Source organism: Elaeis guineensis, chromosome 7 (genome assembly GCF_000442705.2).
Source record: "Elaeis guineensis isolate ETL-2024a chromosome 7, EG11, whole genome shotgun sequence".
Taxonomy (NCBI): Eukaryota; Viridiplantae; Streptophyta; class Magnoliopsida; order Arecales; family Arecaceae; genus Elaeis; species Elaeis guineensis.
In genome coordinates, this window is record NC_025999.2 from 66140047 (window position 1) to 66159346 (window position 19300).

Below are 19300 nucleotides of genomic sequence, written 5' to 3' on the forward strand. Positions count from 1 at the left end.
TTTACTAGAGAATGAAATAAAAATCATGAAGAGAAGGAAAGGATCCCCATTTAGAAAGAGCATGGATTATTTGTCCCACAGGAAAAAAGTTCCAATGCATGGGTTTTAAAAAAAAAAAAATTATGCATGGGTGCAGGAGAGGATTGCTACATTTTTGGGGTGGGATAACGAGATAGGGTTTACTGGAGAATGAAACAGAAATTATGAAGAGAAGGAAAGGATCCACATTTAGAATGAGTATGGATTATTTGTCCCACAGGACAAAAAGTTCCATTACATGGATTTTAAAAGAAAAATTATGCGTGGGTGCAGGAGTAAGATATTGTGACGTTTTTCTTTATGTATTATTAATAGATTTATCATGATATTTGCTGAAAAAAATATATGTTGCATTTATAAATATAATAAAAATATAATATTATGATGTTAATAAAAAAATACTATAATAGATATTGTGAATCATACCAACGGCGATGTTGATGGATAAATGTCGTAAAAAAAAAAACTTTCAGTGAGGATGATTGTGGCAAACTACATTTGTTATAGTGACTTAGTAGTGGATGTTTTAAAGATTCAATTTGAGTCCACTTTGTACCAGCATGCGCTTTTACACGTGTATATGACAGAAAATCTAAACCACAAACAAGCCGAATGGAGTCCAGATAATTGTTCTTCTTGGAAACTATAGGATAAGAAAGTATCGAGAAGGCCCTTGTGACTGCCTAAACGTATAGTTAGGCGGCTGTTATTGTCCCTGTTTCCTTCACCAATGCCACGTTCGCTTCACGTTCTGCCATCTTGTAAGGTTGCGACATGGTCAACCTACATGCACAATAAAAGAGGTGGGTCAAATCTAGGCGGCTATAAATGTGGAAGTGACTGAGATATCTTTTTGCAAATTGGATATAATTTTCTAACACTAATGCATTGGATCTCCATTAGCAGGTAACACATGATACATGTGGTAGGCTAAGCCTATTTAAGAGTACCTCCAATAGAAAACTCCCTCACCACACCATGTAGGGTTGTGGTCTCCCTCTGTCTTAATATGGTCGAGTCTGACATGGACCCACACTTAACATAAATGGGACTTCAATTGTATCTGTAAACCCTAATGAGGTTCCAAACGAGCAATTAAGTTGATCTCTACAAAAAATTAACCTGAACAATAGTCTGAACCCTCACAAAGAATTCAATATGGACATTCGGACATCGGTTTTATCTTATAGTAAGTTTTATACATGCAAAGCAACCTGCACTACTTAATACTCTCATCTTGCATAGGGTAGTAGAGGCCTACATTACCATGCAATAGTTAATATGTTATCCTATGGATTGGACATCGATTCAGGGGCAGGTATATCTTTTGCATAAAAGAAAGATTCACCTTCCTCATCCATATCCACCATTAGATCATCCAATGCATAGATATCAAAGCACTTATAACTCCATTCATTGGCCCGCATAGATCTTAAAGTAACCAGCAGATGATCCAAATGGATTCGTGCAAGGGAAGATGGTCCAACTTTGATTTAGAGGTTATCTCTGTCGGGGGAGTATAAATTGTTCAGATACCGAATATATATGATAATATTTATAGTTTTAGGCTTCAGCTGCTCTTGCACACAAACAAAGAAAAAGGGAGAAGAAGAAGAATAAAAAAATAAAATAAAAAGGGAAGGTTATGAGTTTTCAAAATGTTGGTTGGGTAAAGAAAAATCCAACATATATACCAGAACCACTAATTGATCCAATAAAGCTCTCGTATCCTCTACAGATCAAGATTGAACTGGAAAGGCCCAATATTGTCAATCACTAACCATCCGTCCATCATGGGAATGGCAGGCAAAAAGGGATAGCATGGAGCACATGTTGCATGGCCACTGCTCAACAATAAAGTGTTTCACGATGCACGGATGGCTGATGATTGATAACTATATCTCTTCATATAGCTCAATCCAGAATTGGGAGAGGACCTCAACTCAAACATATGAGTCTTAAGTTTTAGTTTCGAACTGATCATAAGTTCCCACTCCCACTCCTGCGACAAGATAAGACTCATGGGTCTAAGTTGGAATCCTCTCCCATTGGGGATGCGCTAGAGGTGTGATTTAGAACTGGACCATCTCTAGCACCACTTTGCACTGAAGAGGATCCAAACTCCATCAATATTATATGTATCCCAAATTAAGACCAAAATTTCAAATGGATCAGATGGAGATTTTAAGGAATTAGATGCAACCCAACACTATGCTCTGAAATTTGCTTGAAACCAGCTATGTATTACCAATTGGCTTTATTTTTGTTTTTTGGTAGAAGACTACCAATTGGTTTTATGATGTAAAGCAGTTCTCTCTTCTTTTGTCAAAAACCAGATGAAAAGTATCCATGGGCCAGCATCCATTCCGGATTACGGCAGCAAGAAAAAGGAGTCACTTAAGGAAATATATTATAGATAAGTTAACACTAGTCGCAACCCCGTTTCTTTTACGAGTTGGCAACTTGAAATATATTATGGATAAGTTGCTGGTTGATGGTAACAAAAGAAACAATTAAAAAAAATTTAGGCATTTTCGGGTATTTGAATCTTGCACGTAATGTACATGCACACCTTAATTATTAATCACATGCTAAAAACATTGTAGTTTAAAATAATTAATTTGATAAAGCATCCTCAACTAACGTTTCTGGAGTCTGGATCCGAAGTCAACACAATAATTTTATAAGAAGTTGCAAATATAAAAAGTAAATATTTTTTTAAAAATGAAACCATTAGTTGAGGGTTGTCGGCGTCACAAAATAAAAAAACACTAATGCCTTATTATGGATTTTATTCCTCATATTTTAAATCCAAAATTATGTCTTAGTCTTCCAGTCTTTTGTTTACATTTACACCAATAAGTCTAATTTAATAAATTAATGTGAACAATCATTCTCCGATTGTCTCTTATCAGCTACTATAAGTTTACCTCCTGTCCAATCATAGCACAAATATTCTACTAATTATTCCATACATTTTCTGAATCATTTTCAGTTTTTCTCTTTCGCAAACGGTTTCCTCAATATATTCTTCTTAAACAAATTAATCTAGAATCGTTTAACTATTCTCAAATCATAGAAGGATATCCAAATTTACACACAGATTATGCAGAGACAAATTGATGAAATGTTTTGGTTTTCAGGTGACTAAATATATATAAAAGGTCCACAAACTTTACAATCGTTAGTTTTAACCGATCATCCATTCGTTTACCACCAAAGCCACTAGTCCAGTGTAGCACTCAAGGATTAGCATGGTACATGGGAAATAAGTGTGGTTAATTTCAGCCTCGCTCAGCCAATAACCGACTTTTACATCAGACCCGTGAAGTTAAAGATGATATGTAAGATGTGATGTCTAGCATTTTTCTTGATAACTCATGTAGTTTTTATTTTTTTTTTTAAAATGACAAATTACAATGATATTCTTTCTACTTACATCCAAAATTTATAATTTTTTCAACTAAACATCCCAAAACTTAAAATTTGGTTGTAATTAATGTGATCAAATTGTTCATCTTCGGTAGAATCCATGAATACATGATTATCACATAAGATAAGTCCGAGTGTAAAATTCCATTAATACTCTTTTGGTGGGAATGAGCCCATAATTTCATTTTATTTCACGATAAATTTTAAAGATAAATTAATCATTTTACTCATGCAGTTAAGAGAGTGTTAGAACTCACGTGGACAGTTGGATCACATCATAACCAAATCTTAACTTTTGAAGTGTAATTAAAAAAATTAAAAATTTTAGATTACAATTCACGAAAAATTAAAAGATGATGCTCTATTTTTTTGTTTTATCAAAACAAAAATATTGTACACGAAGGACTGAGAAAATAAAATATCAACAAATTGAGAAGGAGCCACTGTCATAGATAACAAAAGTAGGTTCAAAAATATTTATTTTTTGATTATTTTGATAAATTTCAGAATTTCTTTTATTTTTTTGGGAATCCTGAAATGGCAAGAACGGAGCATATTCACCTACGTTTGCGAACGACGACGGGAGAGCAGAGAATCATCACCCACATGCCGCATCGAGAAGCAGGGACGGCATATAAAGAGGACGATCGACGGTCGGAGGTATTTATTTGTTAGCAATGGAGAACTCCCAAATCGAATTAAAAGAACGAGGAAAGAGGTCGGAAGCAACGGAGAGCAAAGCCATGCATACCTTTCCTTCCGCTTGGCAAAGAAGCGCTCCAACGACTTCTTCCTTGCGATAGGCAGGAGCTCTGCTTTCAGATAACAAACATCACTTGCCCCACCATCATATATTAATCCCCATTAATCATCGTATGTAAACTATAAGCCAGTGATTTATGTCCAAACACGAATCTTTAAGCTATATGTGTGTGTACCGTAACACCACGTGGTAATGTTCCGCGATGGAATTATTCCTCTCTTTTATGCGAGCGAGCTTTGGAAAGTCTTTAACGCAAATACACACTAGTTTTGAAAAAGCTGGCTCACCTCCATTGAGTTTCGTCAGTAGATCCTCTTCGTGGCCTGACGCCGTCGGATCGGCTGCTTCCAAGACGCCGCCGACGTTCCCTTTCTCCGCCAGCTTCAGTATACTTTCCGCCTGTCCCAAAAAAAAACTCAAGTAAATTTATAGAAAAGTCAGGCCAAGATGATGGTAGAGAAATGTTTTGGCGAACCTTATCTTGAGGAAGATCAAAGACGGCGACCGTGCCGTTGTAGAAGATAGTTAACGGCGCCGTTCCCTTGGAACCCGATCTAACAACAACGAGGCATTTTTACTTTTAGTTATTTCTAGTTGATGATGAAATAAAAGAATCTGCACCGAGATCTTCTAGATATTAACGGCGTCACCTGCAAGCAGAGGTCAGCACCGGCAGCGGCGTGGTAGCATGCCGGAAGGCGGTGGCGGCTCCCGGCGGCGATCTTGCCTCCGGTCCGCCCCTCGCCGCCGTGCCGGAGGTGATTACGCTCCTCAGTAGCTCCGGGTTTATCTTCGAGATCGCACCCTGGATCCCTGGAAAGGAAGAAGAGGGTATCAGAGAGGGCCCAGCTGAGAGAGGAGAGAAGAGGGAGTTAGAGAGATAAGAGAGGGAGACCTCGGAAGGAGTTCTTGCGCTCCATGGCTGTGGGTTTGGGGGCCTCTCTGGCTCTCGGTGCTGAGGAAATCCAGGTCAATGACAGCTTTGGACACGATTAATTTGTTTTGCACGGTTGTTGAGACGGGGAGGGGAAGACGGGAGAGGGGACGGGAGAGGGAGCGGGAATTCCAATCGGGTTGATATAAACGAAGACGCACGAGAAAAATGGGGGATGCGAACCGTGTCGTGCGCCAGGACGGAAAAGTAGAAAAGGGAAGGTGGCAGCAGATAAAACTAGAAAGGTGGCTCTCCCACGCCTTCCACGGGTTCTTTGTGGTTCTCTCGGTACTGCCCTTTATGAAAGAGGAGAAAGCGGGGGTGAGGATAAGACTGGTATCCTCTTAACTTTTTCCATGCAGAAAACCACAAACATCCGGCTCAAGCAAAAGAGGTTCATTTTACCAAAAAAAAAAGAAAAAAAGAGGTTCAGATTGATCGATCCATCGCATCAACCGTTAGGTTGTGCTCTGCACAGCTCCAAATCAAAAAAAACATGTTCATCCATTAGTCTATGGGTTTGAAAGCGAATCCAACCGTAGAATCATGCAAAGACTTTTTTCGATATTCCTCAAGAAGAAGGTGGCATGTTATGTAGCCAAACACTCCCAAAGTATCTTTTGTGAGAGCACCTTGTTAGTTTGTTCTTCTTTAGCTTTATGACTTTATATTTCTTGTATGATCCAACTGTTTAATCAGAAAAAGAAAATGAAAACGTTCATGAATAAAATGTGACTATGACAGTAAATCACTATCGTCCATCTTTGAATTTAATGAAATTGCTTCTAGAGTAATCAAAAACATGTTTTAGTGCATGCTCCTTGCATCCTGCCAACCGATCCGGAAGGCCTAACTTGGCCGATCTCGTTCTCCTGAGTCAAACGGCAGCATTGTGGAGTTCACATGCTCTAATCTTGGAGAAATTATTGCATGCACCAGATGCAAATGAATTAAGAAAAATCCCGGAGCACATGCACTGTGGAAAGCGTGCAATCAGAAATCGGTGAAATACAAGGAGTCGCGTGCCCTGATCTTGGGAAACCGGATATGGAGCTCGGAGCGCCTGTCCCGCCAAACGTCGGAGCGTTGCGGTCATGCCATTATCGACCGGGTCCGGTCCCCGCTGGTCCTTTTCTAAACACGCGCTCGTTGGGAAGACCTTGACACGGACCCGGAGATGGCACGCAGCGGGATCGGATGGCCGTGATTGAAGGCTACAGCGGCTGGCCCCACGGAACTGTTTGCGGAGTTGGACCCACGGTTACCGAAATGAAAGGGCACATTGTGAAAAAGAAAAGCGCACATGAATCCACCAAACGGAAGCTACCAGGAAACCCCCTGATTACGTCCAAGCGTACTGACAGATGTTGATCAGGATCGGATTGATTAGATATCAAGTCATAAAATCTGATCCGAACTCGATTCAGCCTACCAAAAAAATGCAGAAATATTTGACCCAGATCCGGTCTGCAACTGTATCAGACATCATATCTGATCTGAGAAAATTTAATTTTGAACTCCATATTAATTTGCAACCAAGAATCAATTGGAATAGAAATCGGTATATCATTATCTTTCAATATATTTGATTTATGATTGAAATTAAAATTAAAATAAAAAAATCAATAACATGAAAAAAATTTTAAAAATTTATTTTTTAAATAAATCTAGCATACTAAAATTTGAATATTAAAAAAAAAATCAATAATGAATTATGAAGAATTGGAATTTGAATTTTCTACTATAACGAGAATGAAAAGCTCTTCAGTGAAACGAGAGTACAAATCACATTTTGCTTAATTTCCTCGAGCCAAACATGATCTTAACAAATATACTATTTTTTATATAAATTTTAGATCATTTGTGTTACAACTAATATCATTTTTTTTGGATGCTAAGTCATTGAATCAGCGATCTAATAGTTTATATATTAAATAATGTTTAAAATATGTGTAAATATGAATGTAGACATAAATATTTTAACATATGCATAACATTGTGTAAGCTCTTCGCTATGGTTGCATGAGTTGAAAGCCTATGACCTGAATCCAACCTGGCCCATTGACAGTCAAAATTGGCTGGCTCATACCCGACACATGTCAGTAGTCTGGTGTGCAGCTGCGCTCCCTAGATCTGCTCCCAATGTTTTTGACGCAAAATAACATTACAAGATTTAGAACTGGAAAGGTCTGGTTAGGACTTAAGTAGAAAGGATCGGACCAACTTATCCTACACTTAGGTCTAAATTTCAACCAGATCCTATATGGATTTTTGAAAAAGTCCATCACAACCAGGTCACCTGAAATTGTTTGAAAACCGCCGGCCTTTAAACAACTCAAACAATTGGCTTTATGGCATACGAAAAAGCCTTTATGCACCGCATGCAATATAATAAAAATAATATGAAGTGGAACACATCATCTAGTCATATTAAAGTATGTAATCATCACTTTCTAATACATATTTAACAGTATATTTAATACTTACAATTTTATTTTTTTATTTAAAATTTTAAATAATAAAAATATTATTTTTATTTTGAAAAAATTATGACATTCTGTAGTCATATTATGACATCCTGTGGTACATACTGTATACAGAAAGTCATAATTTTTTTAAAAAAATTATAAAAAAAAAATTTATCATTAAAAATTTATAAAATTTTTAAATGATGAAAATGTCCTACCATTTTTTATGATATCTTATTTATAATTTAAGCATAAGATGTCACAATTTTTTAAAAAAAATATTTTTTTTATTCAAAATTTTAAACAAAAAAATAGAACTATAAATATTAAATACACGTTGGAAAGTGATAGCTATATGATTCAATCAGATGGGATGGTATATATTTTTTATATCGCATGTGATATATAAAAAAATTATCTTATGACGTATTAATCCTAAACCAGATAGAAAGGAAGGATGAGCATCCATTGTAGATAACAGCGGCTGGGAAAAGGTATCACTAAATAAATGAAACATAGGCTAATACACGGATCTGTGGGTAATGTCAAGAATCTTTCAAGTTACATAAATAATTTTTTTTTTAAACAACTTGCCAAACTAAAATATATTATAAGTGATTTGTCGGTTGAGGGGGAGAACCCAAGAAATCTGATTAGAAAAGTCCGAACTAGTTTTGCATATTTGAATCCAGAGCGCAATGATGCGCGCGCCCATTGTATACTAAGTATTAATCACATGCAAAAATGTTTTAATTAAAAACAATTTACTAGTTTAGTTAAACAATCACGGTTAATGTAATATCCTATTCTAGCCAATCAAATGGAGTTTGGGTCTGATTCATTTGACCGGCCCAAGTAATAGAATCAGCTACTGGGAGATGAGCCGAAAGAGCAAACGCAAATCTTAAAGCATGAACCTAAGAAAAAACAAGCCCAGCACATGTAGATCTGAACGCAGACTCCCGAAGGAGTCTTTTTTTTTTTTTTTTTCCTCCTTCAACTCCGACTCCAAATTACATACGATCAAAATCGGATTTTTTCCAACTTCTTTCCTCCTCCAATCAGTCGTCTATTTAGGGCTTGGGCTTCTTCTCATGGAATATCGTTGTTGATCAACTAAAATTTTCTATTTTTATTCCTTCCAATTGGTGCTTGTGCCAATTCCTAATCTCTCCTTAAATTTTGCCAAAGCCAAGGTAAGAGTCTTAATCCTTAATTATTTTGCTTCCCCACCACCATCAGTTCTTTGGCTACCGTTATCAATTGACATAGCACCATATAATCATTGAGTTTTATTGGAACTACGATGCTTTGTTGCTTCCCCTATTCCTTAGATAGTCGATTTTTTTGGACCACCCTACTGCCAACCATTGACCACATTTGATGATCTTTTATTGTCGGTCCTTTGACCAAAGCCACCACTGTGGGCAGAGGTTCCCTTGTCTCAAGAAGAATGGGGAAGTAATCTCCTATTTTGCCAAGAAAAGAAAAAGAAGAAAGAGAAAAAAAAAACAAAAAAGAGAGAGAAAAAAAAAGACCAGCATCTCTCTCTCTTTTCTCTCTCTGCTCTCTTTTTCTTTTTTCTCTCTCTATTTTCTCTCTCTATCTTATCCCTCTAATTTCTTTCTTTAGTTTCTCATTCTATAATTTTTTCTCTCTAGATTATCTCTCTTATAGGATTTTTTGGATCTTCCAAAGGACTTTCACTCATGCATTTGATCAACTTTGGTGAAGGGGTCTTGATCCTTGTTCATTAGGCAACATACTGACACCGATCCTAGCTAGACTGGGTACTATCAAATTTGACCATCTATAATTTTTATTGAGTCATCTGTACACTAGTTCAATTATGATTTGATTAAATCACCTTGGTCAGATGGATCGAGTTACTAGGCCATGTCATCTAATCAGCCATGTTTCATCTTATTAATTTTTCTCTCCTTTAACATTCTCTCTCTACTTGATTTATGAATCTAGTGAAGAGTTCAAGTTTTATTCCTTTGAATCCAAGTTGACTTGATAGAGAAACTTCAAATTATTTTATTAGTCGAATAGCTCTGTAGCATCTAAGCTTTTATCAAGTATCACAGGATCTAATTTTTATTGGCCTCTATTGAATTGTTGCATTTTTAATGATCTTGATTAAATGAAGTTATTTAATCAAACTAACTTGGACCATTAGTTGGCATAATAGTCTCTACCATGGCCTTCTTTAAACACATAGTTTGATTGATATGGGATGATTTAGATCTAGAGGAAGCAAGTATTTAAATTTATTAATAATTAATAGATAGCCAGCAAACCAAAGTAAGGAAATAATTATGCTAAAATTGAAAAAGACCATTGATATGTATGCATGTTGATCTGCCCCTAGATCTAGATTCGGACTGTAGACGATTGAAAAATCGTCTAAGATTAAGGCATCAGATCATGATTAAAAGAATTCAGATTTAATTAATAAAGAAATAAGGGATTAACTTTTTACAATAATAATCTACTCAAAAATCTATTTAGAAGCAAGAGATCTCACAACATGTCGATGAAAATTTTTGGATGAGAGAGGATTCGGACGTCGAATCAGGCTGCGGTTGTCGGCAAATCTTTTGTTATCCAAGATCACGAAATTCGATTCAAACTTGCAAAGAACTATCCATAAGGAAGGGAGATGCTGGTTGGGATCCTGTGGGTTTTGATAAGATTCATCGAGCAGTCATTGTTCTTCACCTTCAAACCATAAAAAAATTTGGAAGAGAGATAGTAGAGAAGAGGAAGGAAGAGAGGAAGATAGGAAGAGAGGGAAGAGGGGGATAGAAGAAGGAAGAATAATAGATGGAGGAAGGAAGAGAGAAGAGAACACGTAGAGATAAGAAAATAGAAATATTATTCTCAATCATCTATTCTTTACAAGACCCTTAGTTTTTCTTTTAAAAGAAAACTCTAACAACCTAAATAGAAGGAAGGTATGAAACCCCTGAATAAGAAGGGTGTTAAATCTCGTGCGTGAAGTAGGGAGGGGCGTTGAGAAAGGATTACGGCAAGAAAAAAAATAGATTACTCATTCTCATGCGCACATCCCTTTTCTTTTTGTTTTGTCGCACATAAGCACCCTCAAACACCCAACCAGATAAGAATCTGATTCAAATTCATGCATCTTCAAGATGACTGACTCAAACTGAACATGGTTGACTCCAACCAGGACTCAATTACAAGTCAAACCTAATTTAAAGATCAAATTTATTACAGGACTCAAAAGATAAAAATTACAGGACTCAAAATAAAAATGATAGAGGCTCTATCAACAATCGAGCCATAAGGAATCATAGTGACTGGTATCCATACCAATTCTTCCAGGCTGGAGAGGATTCGACTCCATCGAATAAAGATTGCCTCGGCTCTGATAGTGCTTAAGTAGATCAGGATCAATTCGTTGTAGCTCTTTTTGGATTATCCATGTGTCCTCATTCTCAGATCGGCCTTGCCAATGAATCAGGTACTTTTGATATCTTTTTCTCCTAGTGAAAATTACTTGCTCATCCAGAATTCTTTTAATACGATCATGTTTTGCAGAAAATTTTGATTGTGAATACTCAAGTTGGGGTTCACTCTCAATGGATGGGTTAGACTCAAACGGATCACTAGGTATCGTTATTGGTTCTTTATATTTAATCAGATCTAAAATATTAAAAGTGGAGCCGATGCCATAATCAGACGGTAAATCTGTAATATATGCATTTGATCCAATTTTCTTTAAGATCTTAAAGGGGCCTACTCCATATGCATGCAATTTCTTGATGGTTCCCGAAGAAAACCATTCTGATCTAACCCGAATCATAACATAATCACCTTCAGCAAAATCATAGGCTCGTCGTGTAGGAACCAGATCTAGGGTTTCAGGGTTAGATCTTGAAACTTTTTCAAGATCATATAGCGGAAGACTAAAATAAATCAAAATTTATTTTTTAAGATCAGAAAATCCCTAGATCTAAGATCCTATTACATGATTATTACATAGCATTAAATTAAAAATTAAAATATATATAAATATAGTATGAACTACATGTTGATCATATCAACATGTTTCTATACTAGCTACATCTAATGTATGTATTAAATAATAGATCAGATCTATTACCTTGCAAGTTAGACGCTCTAACCTCGCTGATCCGGGCTTAAGGATGATGTTGCAAGCCATACACGCGTCCGGCCTCTAGGAGTCGTCCACACGAGCCCACGAATCTCGATCAGAAGTCCTGCTTCAGGAAATCAGCACAGTATGCTAGTACTGCGCTGATCCTTCTTTGATGGTTGATCAGGTGCCTCCTTCTTCTTGATTTGGACTCTTCCAAAGATGGAAAGTAGAAGGAGTTTCAGATCTGAGACGCTCTGAGGAAACTCAAGATGGAGGGAGGAAAGATATGAAAATAAAAACCCTAGAAGAAGACCCTCTTCTTCTTCACTTTTTCTCTCTAGACACCCAAACTTGCGTCTTTTATATCTCTACGACCCAAAGGTATTTCTCTCTGATTTTTGGATGGCAGAAAGGTCTCTCAAATATCTATCTTCTCTTAAAATTTTATGAAGAAACTCATCTTATATAGAGAGATATGATAGAGTCCTTGTCTAGGTCAAACACCTAGTCAAGGCTTATCGAAACATGGCAAGTTAAGGGACGCCCAACTCTTGAGCACCTCCTCCATATTTTCGTGCATGGATCACCAGAAAAGGGTGTACAATGTAAACCCTAAAAGCCACAAAAATTCCAAAAAAAAAAATGGATAAATTCGGTGCAAAATTGAAAGAGTTTTGGATTTCTAAAACTCTATCTCATAGAATTCGAAATCCAAACTTATTCCTTTTAGATTTGATCCAAATCACCTTCCATGTAAGAAAGAAGAGAGGAGACCTTTTGTGAACGTGGGAGAGATCTGGGAGAGGGCTTTTGTCGTACAAAATAAGTGGAGATTGGCGTTGAATAAGAGAGAGGGCGTGGAGAAGGTTTATGTGGCGCAAGGTGGAATCCTAGTCCTACTAGGATTCTGTCTCATAACTTGTTTTAATTTGGTTTCCCAAACCAAATCAAATCAAAATTAGATCAACCCAATTAAAATAGGTCTTGACCCAATTAAGAACCTAATTTAATCTGATTTAAATTAGATTTAAATCTGATTTAATTTTCTAATCAAATTAGAAATTAGATTGACCCAAGTCCTAGTTGAAATAGGACTAGTCTTTCCTTACACTTGGCTTATCCAATAAACTAATTGGACTTGATCCAATCAAGCCCAAACCAAATCTAATTAAATTATATTTAATTAGACTTAATCTCAGCCCATTGGCTTAATCAAATTAAGCCAATTAGCAATCAAATTGCTAATCGATCCTCCTGCAACACTTACACTGGGTTAAATGTCAATCGTATTGATTATTTAACCCTATAATGATTCTTAATCGTTGATCAACCATCCGATCGGATCATGAACTCTAATGTGTGTGACCTCATAGGTCCGAACCTAAGTCGGTAGCATAGAAATAAATTTCTATACCAATCGAAGTGACCATCTAGCAATGGTACCCGACGTCCGGATAGGTCGAATGTGTAGAACAACATCCTTAGAACCCATGCGGATATAGTTTTCATATAATTCATCCCCTTGACCAAAATGATCATAGGACACCCCAGAGCTCAACTGTCAACTCTGATCAGGTTGTCCACATTGTATTTCAAAATATCAAATCCATCTGATGGATTACCCTGGCCAAGGTTTTGCTAAATTGAAATACAGCGACTCATTCTTCTCCAACTCTTGGAGTGGTCAATCCCATCTCGATCACACTCTGACTTCGCAAGTACTTGACTGTGCCCAGAAGCCTTCCGTCCCTGAATTAGAAATTCAGTTAGTCCGGTACCAAAGCACAGTGAGTTGCTTGCAAGTCACTGAGGTGATCTCAAGTCTAAGGGACACTTATACCTATATCCCATCAGAGACATTCTCGACAGCAGAATGCTCTGGAGTTGGTCACGTTCAATGACGATGTACCCTTACATCTCACCTGTATGCCATACCAGTGTCTCCACACTCTTTGGTTAAGAGGACAACCAACCCATATGGCCTACAGCGACCTATGCTCGATAGAAGCTGTTGTCCTTATTAACAGCCTATCATTTGGTCGTGAACAATTTTAAGGACTAATCGATAAATCTTCTCTTTATCGAACCTAAATAGTCCTAAGGACTTCATCATAACAACGGAGTTCATTAGAAGATGAAAGCTTATGATGAAGATGCCAAATATATTTTATTTATTAACAAATCAATTACAATACTTGGTCGCTCAACCGTCAACAACTTGACGATTGGCTTTTTGGAACACATTTCCCAACAACTCCCACTTGTCCTAAAGCCACTCGGCACAGTATCTAATACCCATCTTCGACTTGTGGTTGTCGAACTCCTTTATTGTCAGGACTTTAGTGAAGGGGTCGGCTAGGTTCTCCTTTCAATCGATCTTCTGAAGGTCGACGTCACCTTGATCCACGATCTCTCGGACCAGGTGGAAGCAGCGCAAGATGTGCTTCATCCGCTGATGTGCTTTGGGTTCCTTCACCTGAGCTATGGCACCAGTACTGTCACAGTAGAGCAGGACTGGACCATCGAGGGAGGATTCTACTCCAAGCTCATTGATGAATTTCCTCAGCCACACAGCTTCCTTCGCGGCATCCGATGCTGCGATGTACTCCGCTTCACAAACAGAGTCCGCCACAGTATGCTGCTTGGAACTCTTCCAGCAGATGGCTCCACCATTCAGAGTAAAGATATAACCCGACACACTCCTGCTATCATCATGGTCAGATTGAAAGCTGGAGTCTGTGAACCCCACAAGTTTCAGATCTGACTCGTCATAAACCAACCATTGATCCTTAGTATTTCTCAAATACTTAAGAATGGCTTTAACCACTTTCCAGTGGTTTTCTCCAGGATCAGATTGGTATCTACTCACTACTCCTAGTGAGTATGCCACATCTGGTCTTGTACATATCATGGCGTACATGATAGATCCCACGGCTGAAGCATATGGGACTCTACTCATACGCTCTCTCTCTTCAGGAGTTGTCGGACAATCCTTCTTAGAGAGAGAAATTCCTTGGCCTATCGGTAGATAGCCCTTCTTGGAATTCTCCATGCTGAACCTCTTCAGCACAGTGTCTATGTACATGGACTGGGATAACCCAAGCATCCTTTTAGATCTATCCCTATAGATCTTCATCCCTAGGATGTAGGATGCTTCACCCAAGTCCTTCATGGAGAACTGTGATGACAACCAAACTTTTATTCCCTGTAGTGCGGGGATGTCATTCCCGATTAAGAGAATGTCATCCACGTACAAGATAAGGAATACCACAACTAGACCATTTGCCCATTTATAGATGTAGGGCTCTTCTCCATTCTTAATGAAGCCATACGTTTTGATCACCTTATCAAAACGCATGTTCCAACTCCGAGAAGCTTGCTTCAATCCATAAATGGATCTCTGAAGCTTGCACACCTTGGACTCATCTGTGGATGTAAACCCCTCAGGTTGTATCATATACACCTCTTCGGTCAGCTCTCCATTAAGAAAAGCTGTCTTTACATCCATCTGCCAGATCTCATAATCTAGATGGGCAGCTATTGCAAGCATTATCCGAATAGATTTGAGCATTGCCACAGGAGAAAATATCTCGTCATAGTCAATACCATAACGTTGACGATACCCCTTGGCAACCAGACGGGCTTTATAGGTCTCCACTTTTTCGTCTGCGCCCCTCTTCCTTTTGAAGACCCATTTACACCCAATGGGTTTAACCCCTTTAGGTGGGTCAACCAATGTCCATACATCGTTGACCTTCATGGACTCCATTTCGGATTTCATGGCTTCAAGCCATTTCTCGGAATCAGGTCTCTGCATAGCATCCATATAGGTGATCGGATCCTCATTATTCTCATCAAGTTCGATGGGATCACCGTCCCGGATCAAGAAACCGTAGTATCTGTCCGGCTGATGCGGTACTCTACCGGATCGCCTTAATGGTGCAGGTATATTGGGCTCCGGATGTGATCTAATCATATCTGACTCAGGTTCAGCTATTCGTGTCGGTCCTTCTACCTGTTGAACTTCATCAAGTTCAACCTTAGAGGCAACAGTTCCTTCACCAAGGAACTCCTTTTCTAAAAAGATTGCCTTAAGGCTGACGAACACCTTTTGTTCATCAGCATGATAGAAAAAATATCCTTTTGTCTCTTTGGGGTACCCTATGAATGAGCATTTGTCAGACCTAGGTCCAAGTTTGTCTGTGACTAATCGTTTGACATAGGCCGGGCACCCCCAGACCCTAAGGTGTGAAAGTGCTGGCTTACGTCCCGTCCATATCTCATATGGAGTCTTAATTACAGACTTACTTGGAATCCTATTTAACAGATAACAGGCCGATTCGAGTGCATATCCCCAAAAGGATATCAGCAAGCTAGCAAAAATCCATCATGGATCGGATCATGTCTAACAAAGTCTGATTCCTCCTTTCAAACACACCATTATGCTGTGGTGTTCCTGGAGGAGTCCATTGGGAGAAAATCCCATTCTCTCCTAGATATGTGAGAAACTCACTAGAAAGGTATTCTCCTCCTCGATCAGATCGAAGAGTTTTAATACTCTTCCCAGTTTGTTTTTCTACTTCACTTTGGAAGCGTTTGAACATTTCAAATGAATCCGACTTATGTTTCATCAGATAGACATATCCATATTGGGATAGGTCATCCGTGAAAGCTATGAAGTAGAAATATCCACCTCTAGCACTGGTGCTCATGGGCCCGCATACATCAGTATGTACTAGGCCCAAGAGCTCAGTAGCTCTCTCACCTTTTCCAGTAAAAGGTGACTTGGTCATTTTACCAAGAAGACAGAACTCACAGGTTGGAAGTGATTCACAATCACTGACTTTGAGGATTCCCTCTTGAGTCAACCTGTTTATTCTGTTCTTATTTATATGACCTAGCCTCCAATGCCATAAGTAGATATTTGACACACTATCTAATCTAGGGTGTTTGCCAGTTGAATAGACTCTTATCAGGCTTGATCTTTTTGGTCTGGCTCTGCACTGATGTCCCAGCCTGAACTTGCACCTTTTTGCTTTCTTCTTCTTGTTCTTCTTCCCTTTCTTAAAAGGTCGAGAACCAGAAGACGAACCTCTCACTAAATTCACCCACTCCTTGTGAAGTTGGTGATCCTTTTCAAAGTTCTGAAGTAACCCCAGTAACCCGTGGTAGTTCTCTTCAGGCTTTGTCATTCTATAATGAGTGAGGAATGGGAGATAAGACTTGGGCAGTGAGTTCAGTATTGCATCTTTCCAAGCTGCTCATGCAAGGAAAAGTCGAGCTTGCTCAATCATTCCATCAGCTCGATCATGTACAATACATGATCAGTGACAGAGGCACCATCCCGTATTTTGGCGTTGAAGATGGCACAACTAGTCTTGTGCCTCTCTACGTCATCGGGTGTGCCAAAGGCATCCTCCAACACTTGAAGCATGTCCTTTGGCTGAGCCGTCTCGAATCTGCGACTGAACTTGTCGCTCATAGCAGCCAGCATGATACAACGCACCATAGTCCGATCACTGAGCCACTTCTGGTAAGTGTCTCTGACTGTTCCACGTGCATTGACAGCTGGCTCCTAGGTGCAGGATCCATTATCACATATAGGATCCTTTCATGCTCCAGGACTATCTTCAACTTTCGGTACCAGCTACCGAAGTTGGGTCCCACCAACTTATCATTGTCCAACAATGATCGGAGCGATAGGGAAGTGGCCATATTTGCACAAAGGAGAACCATAACCTAATTAGTAATTGATTCATTAAACCTAAAGATTTGGACTTTAATCAAAAGATTTCTCCCACTATTTTATTCGAATTGGTAGCCTCTACCTCCAATTCGAGGAATTACCCTAATTCCTTAGTGGGTACTAGAATCCACTTAGACTGCACACAAGCCCAACTTTGGTTGGCCAACCCATGTACATCTAAGGATAGGTTCATAACCAATTGTTTCTCTAAACAATTTCTAGTAATTTTAATTTTGCCCCAGAAACCTAATCAGTAGGCTTTGGCCTCCACTGTAAGGATCCGGTTAGGTCCAACCATTAACATGATCATACTTGGTGTATCTAACCAACGAATGATTAAGCCCAACTTTAGTTGGCTCACCTAACCACCATTAGAGAGACACTTCCAAGTCGTCATATGATGAGTGATAATTCCATTAGTCAACAAGCACCAGACCTTTGGGTCTGCAATGATTATTGAGTTCATGGACTCATTATCAAACACCTTAATGGGAGGCTATGACTCAGTTATCTCCATAACTTTATCATTTTAAGGACCTAATAATTTTAGAAGATTAAATAATATAGAGGATGAGGTCAGATGAACCAGCTTATCATGATCCTCCCACTGACTTCACCAAGTCAGCTTAAGGAAGACCATTAAAAGGGCTGGTCTAGGAGCACCTAAATCAGTCACACTGATTTACCTAGCTGACATGGGTCAGCTCAAATAGTCAAGTGATCCGATCAAAACATAATTTCACCAAGAGGCCAGGTAAGTTCGATCAGTGGGAGGGTCTGCCAAAGCTTGCCTTAGACACCATCATGAATGGCCAGGTAAGCAGGCTCCCAATTAAAAACCACCGGTCTGGTTTACCTTAGACACCAACTGGTTTAATTAGTTTCGATTAGATCAACCTAACAGTTCGTGCTAGACCGCTTAGCCAAGAATCAAGTCCATTTGGTTCTCGTTAAAGATATGGACTTGACCAACTACAACTATTGTAATTGATCTAGAGAATCCTTGACCTAATCTAAGACAACAATTGATTAGATTTAGTCAATTCTCTAATTAAGTCCATCTTTAATCTAACCATAGGTCTAACCCAATTAATGGACCTAGTTCCCACTAACCCATTAACCCAATGTGTTATGATTTGTGTCTTAGGTTCTTCAATTCACAATCCTAGAACCTAATCAAACAACTTCTTAATTCTTAATTAAGTTTTGAGCTGAGGGTTGGGTTTGGCTTTTCAAAAAATTATTTTCATATTTGTAAAATAATTTTACAATATGATTCTATTAACCATATTGCATGTTTGATTCCGAATCAAGATGCAAGTGAAATAAACATGAAACTACTTTAGATCTAATCTAAACAGGTTCATGTAATTGAAACAATTTCAACTTTAAACAATTTCTTTGCACAAAAATTATTAACAAAGAGATTTTATTTTAGATTTAAACATCTTTTAAATCTAATAAATCATAAATTTAATCTAGATCATATCTAACAAATTTATGATTAAAGATAGATCTACACAAACTAGGACAACCTTTGCACTGTAAGGGGTAAACCTTACAGCAGGACAACCTTGCAGTTTGTGATTGATCTAAAATTTTAATTTCAGATTTAATAATCAGATTATAAATTAGATCTAATCTAAGAAATAATCTAAGCATGTATAAATAATCATGTAATAAAGAACCTAGGCTCTGATACTAATTGTAGGAACCAGATCTAGGGTTTCAGGGTTAGATCTTGAAACTTTTTCAAGATCATACAGCGGAAGACTAAAATAAATCAAAA

The 19300-nt window shown here is 38.2% G+C and overlaps 1 protein-coding gene across 4 annotated transcripts; it reads right to left on the reverse strand.

The window, feature by feature from the left end:
- Nucleotides 1-495: 495 nt before the first annotated feature.
- LOC105034688 (protein TIFY 9) lies at nt 496-5453 on the reverse strand. Of its 4 annotated transcripts, none has more exons than XM_019847067.3 (6): nt 5130-5453; nt 4885-5047; nt 4710-4788; nt 4522-4633; nt 4223-4283; nt 496-797 (listed from the first exon to the last, which is right to left on the reverse strand). In XM_019847067.3, exons 1-6 carry the CDS (start codon nt 5152-5154, stop codon nt 764-766), a joined length of 474 nt encoding a protein of 157 aa, XP_019702626.1. In that variant the 5' UTR covers nt 5155-5453; the 3' UTR covers nt 496-763. The 4 variants fall into 4 exon arrangements, with proteins under 4 accessions (XP_019702626.1, XP_010908231.1, XP_010908232.1 ...); XM_010909929.4 differs by having other exon boundaries at nt 496-822; XM_010909930.4 differs by having other exon boundaries at nt 496-790; nt 5130-5452.
- Nucleotides 5454-19300: the final 13847 nt, after the last annotated feature.

Coding starts and splice junctions, on each gene's coding strand:
- LOC105034688 (XM_010909929.4), bottom strand. CDS start 5,154: ATGGAGCGCAAGAACTCCTTCCGAG. Junction 5,048..5,129: donor GCGCAAGAACTCCTTCCGAG/GTCTCCCTCTCT, acceptor CTTCCTTTCCAG/GGATCCAGGGTGCGATCTCG. Junction 4,634..4,709: donor TTGATCTTCCTCAAGATAAG/GTTCGCCAAAAC, acceptor TTTTTGGGACAG/GCGGAAAGTATACTGAAGCT.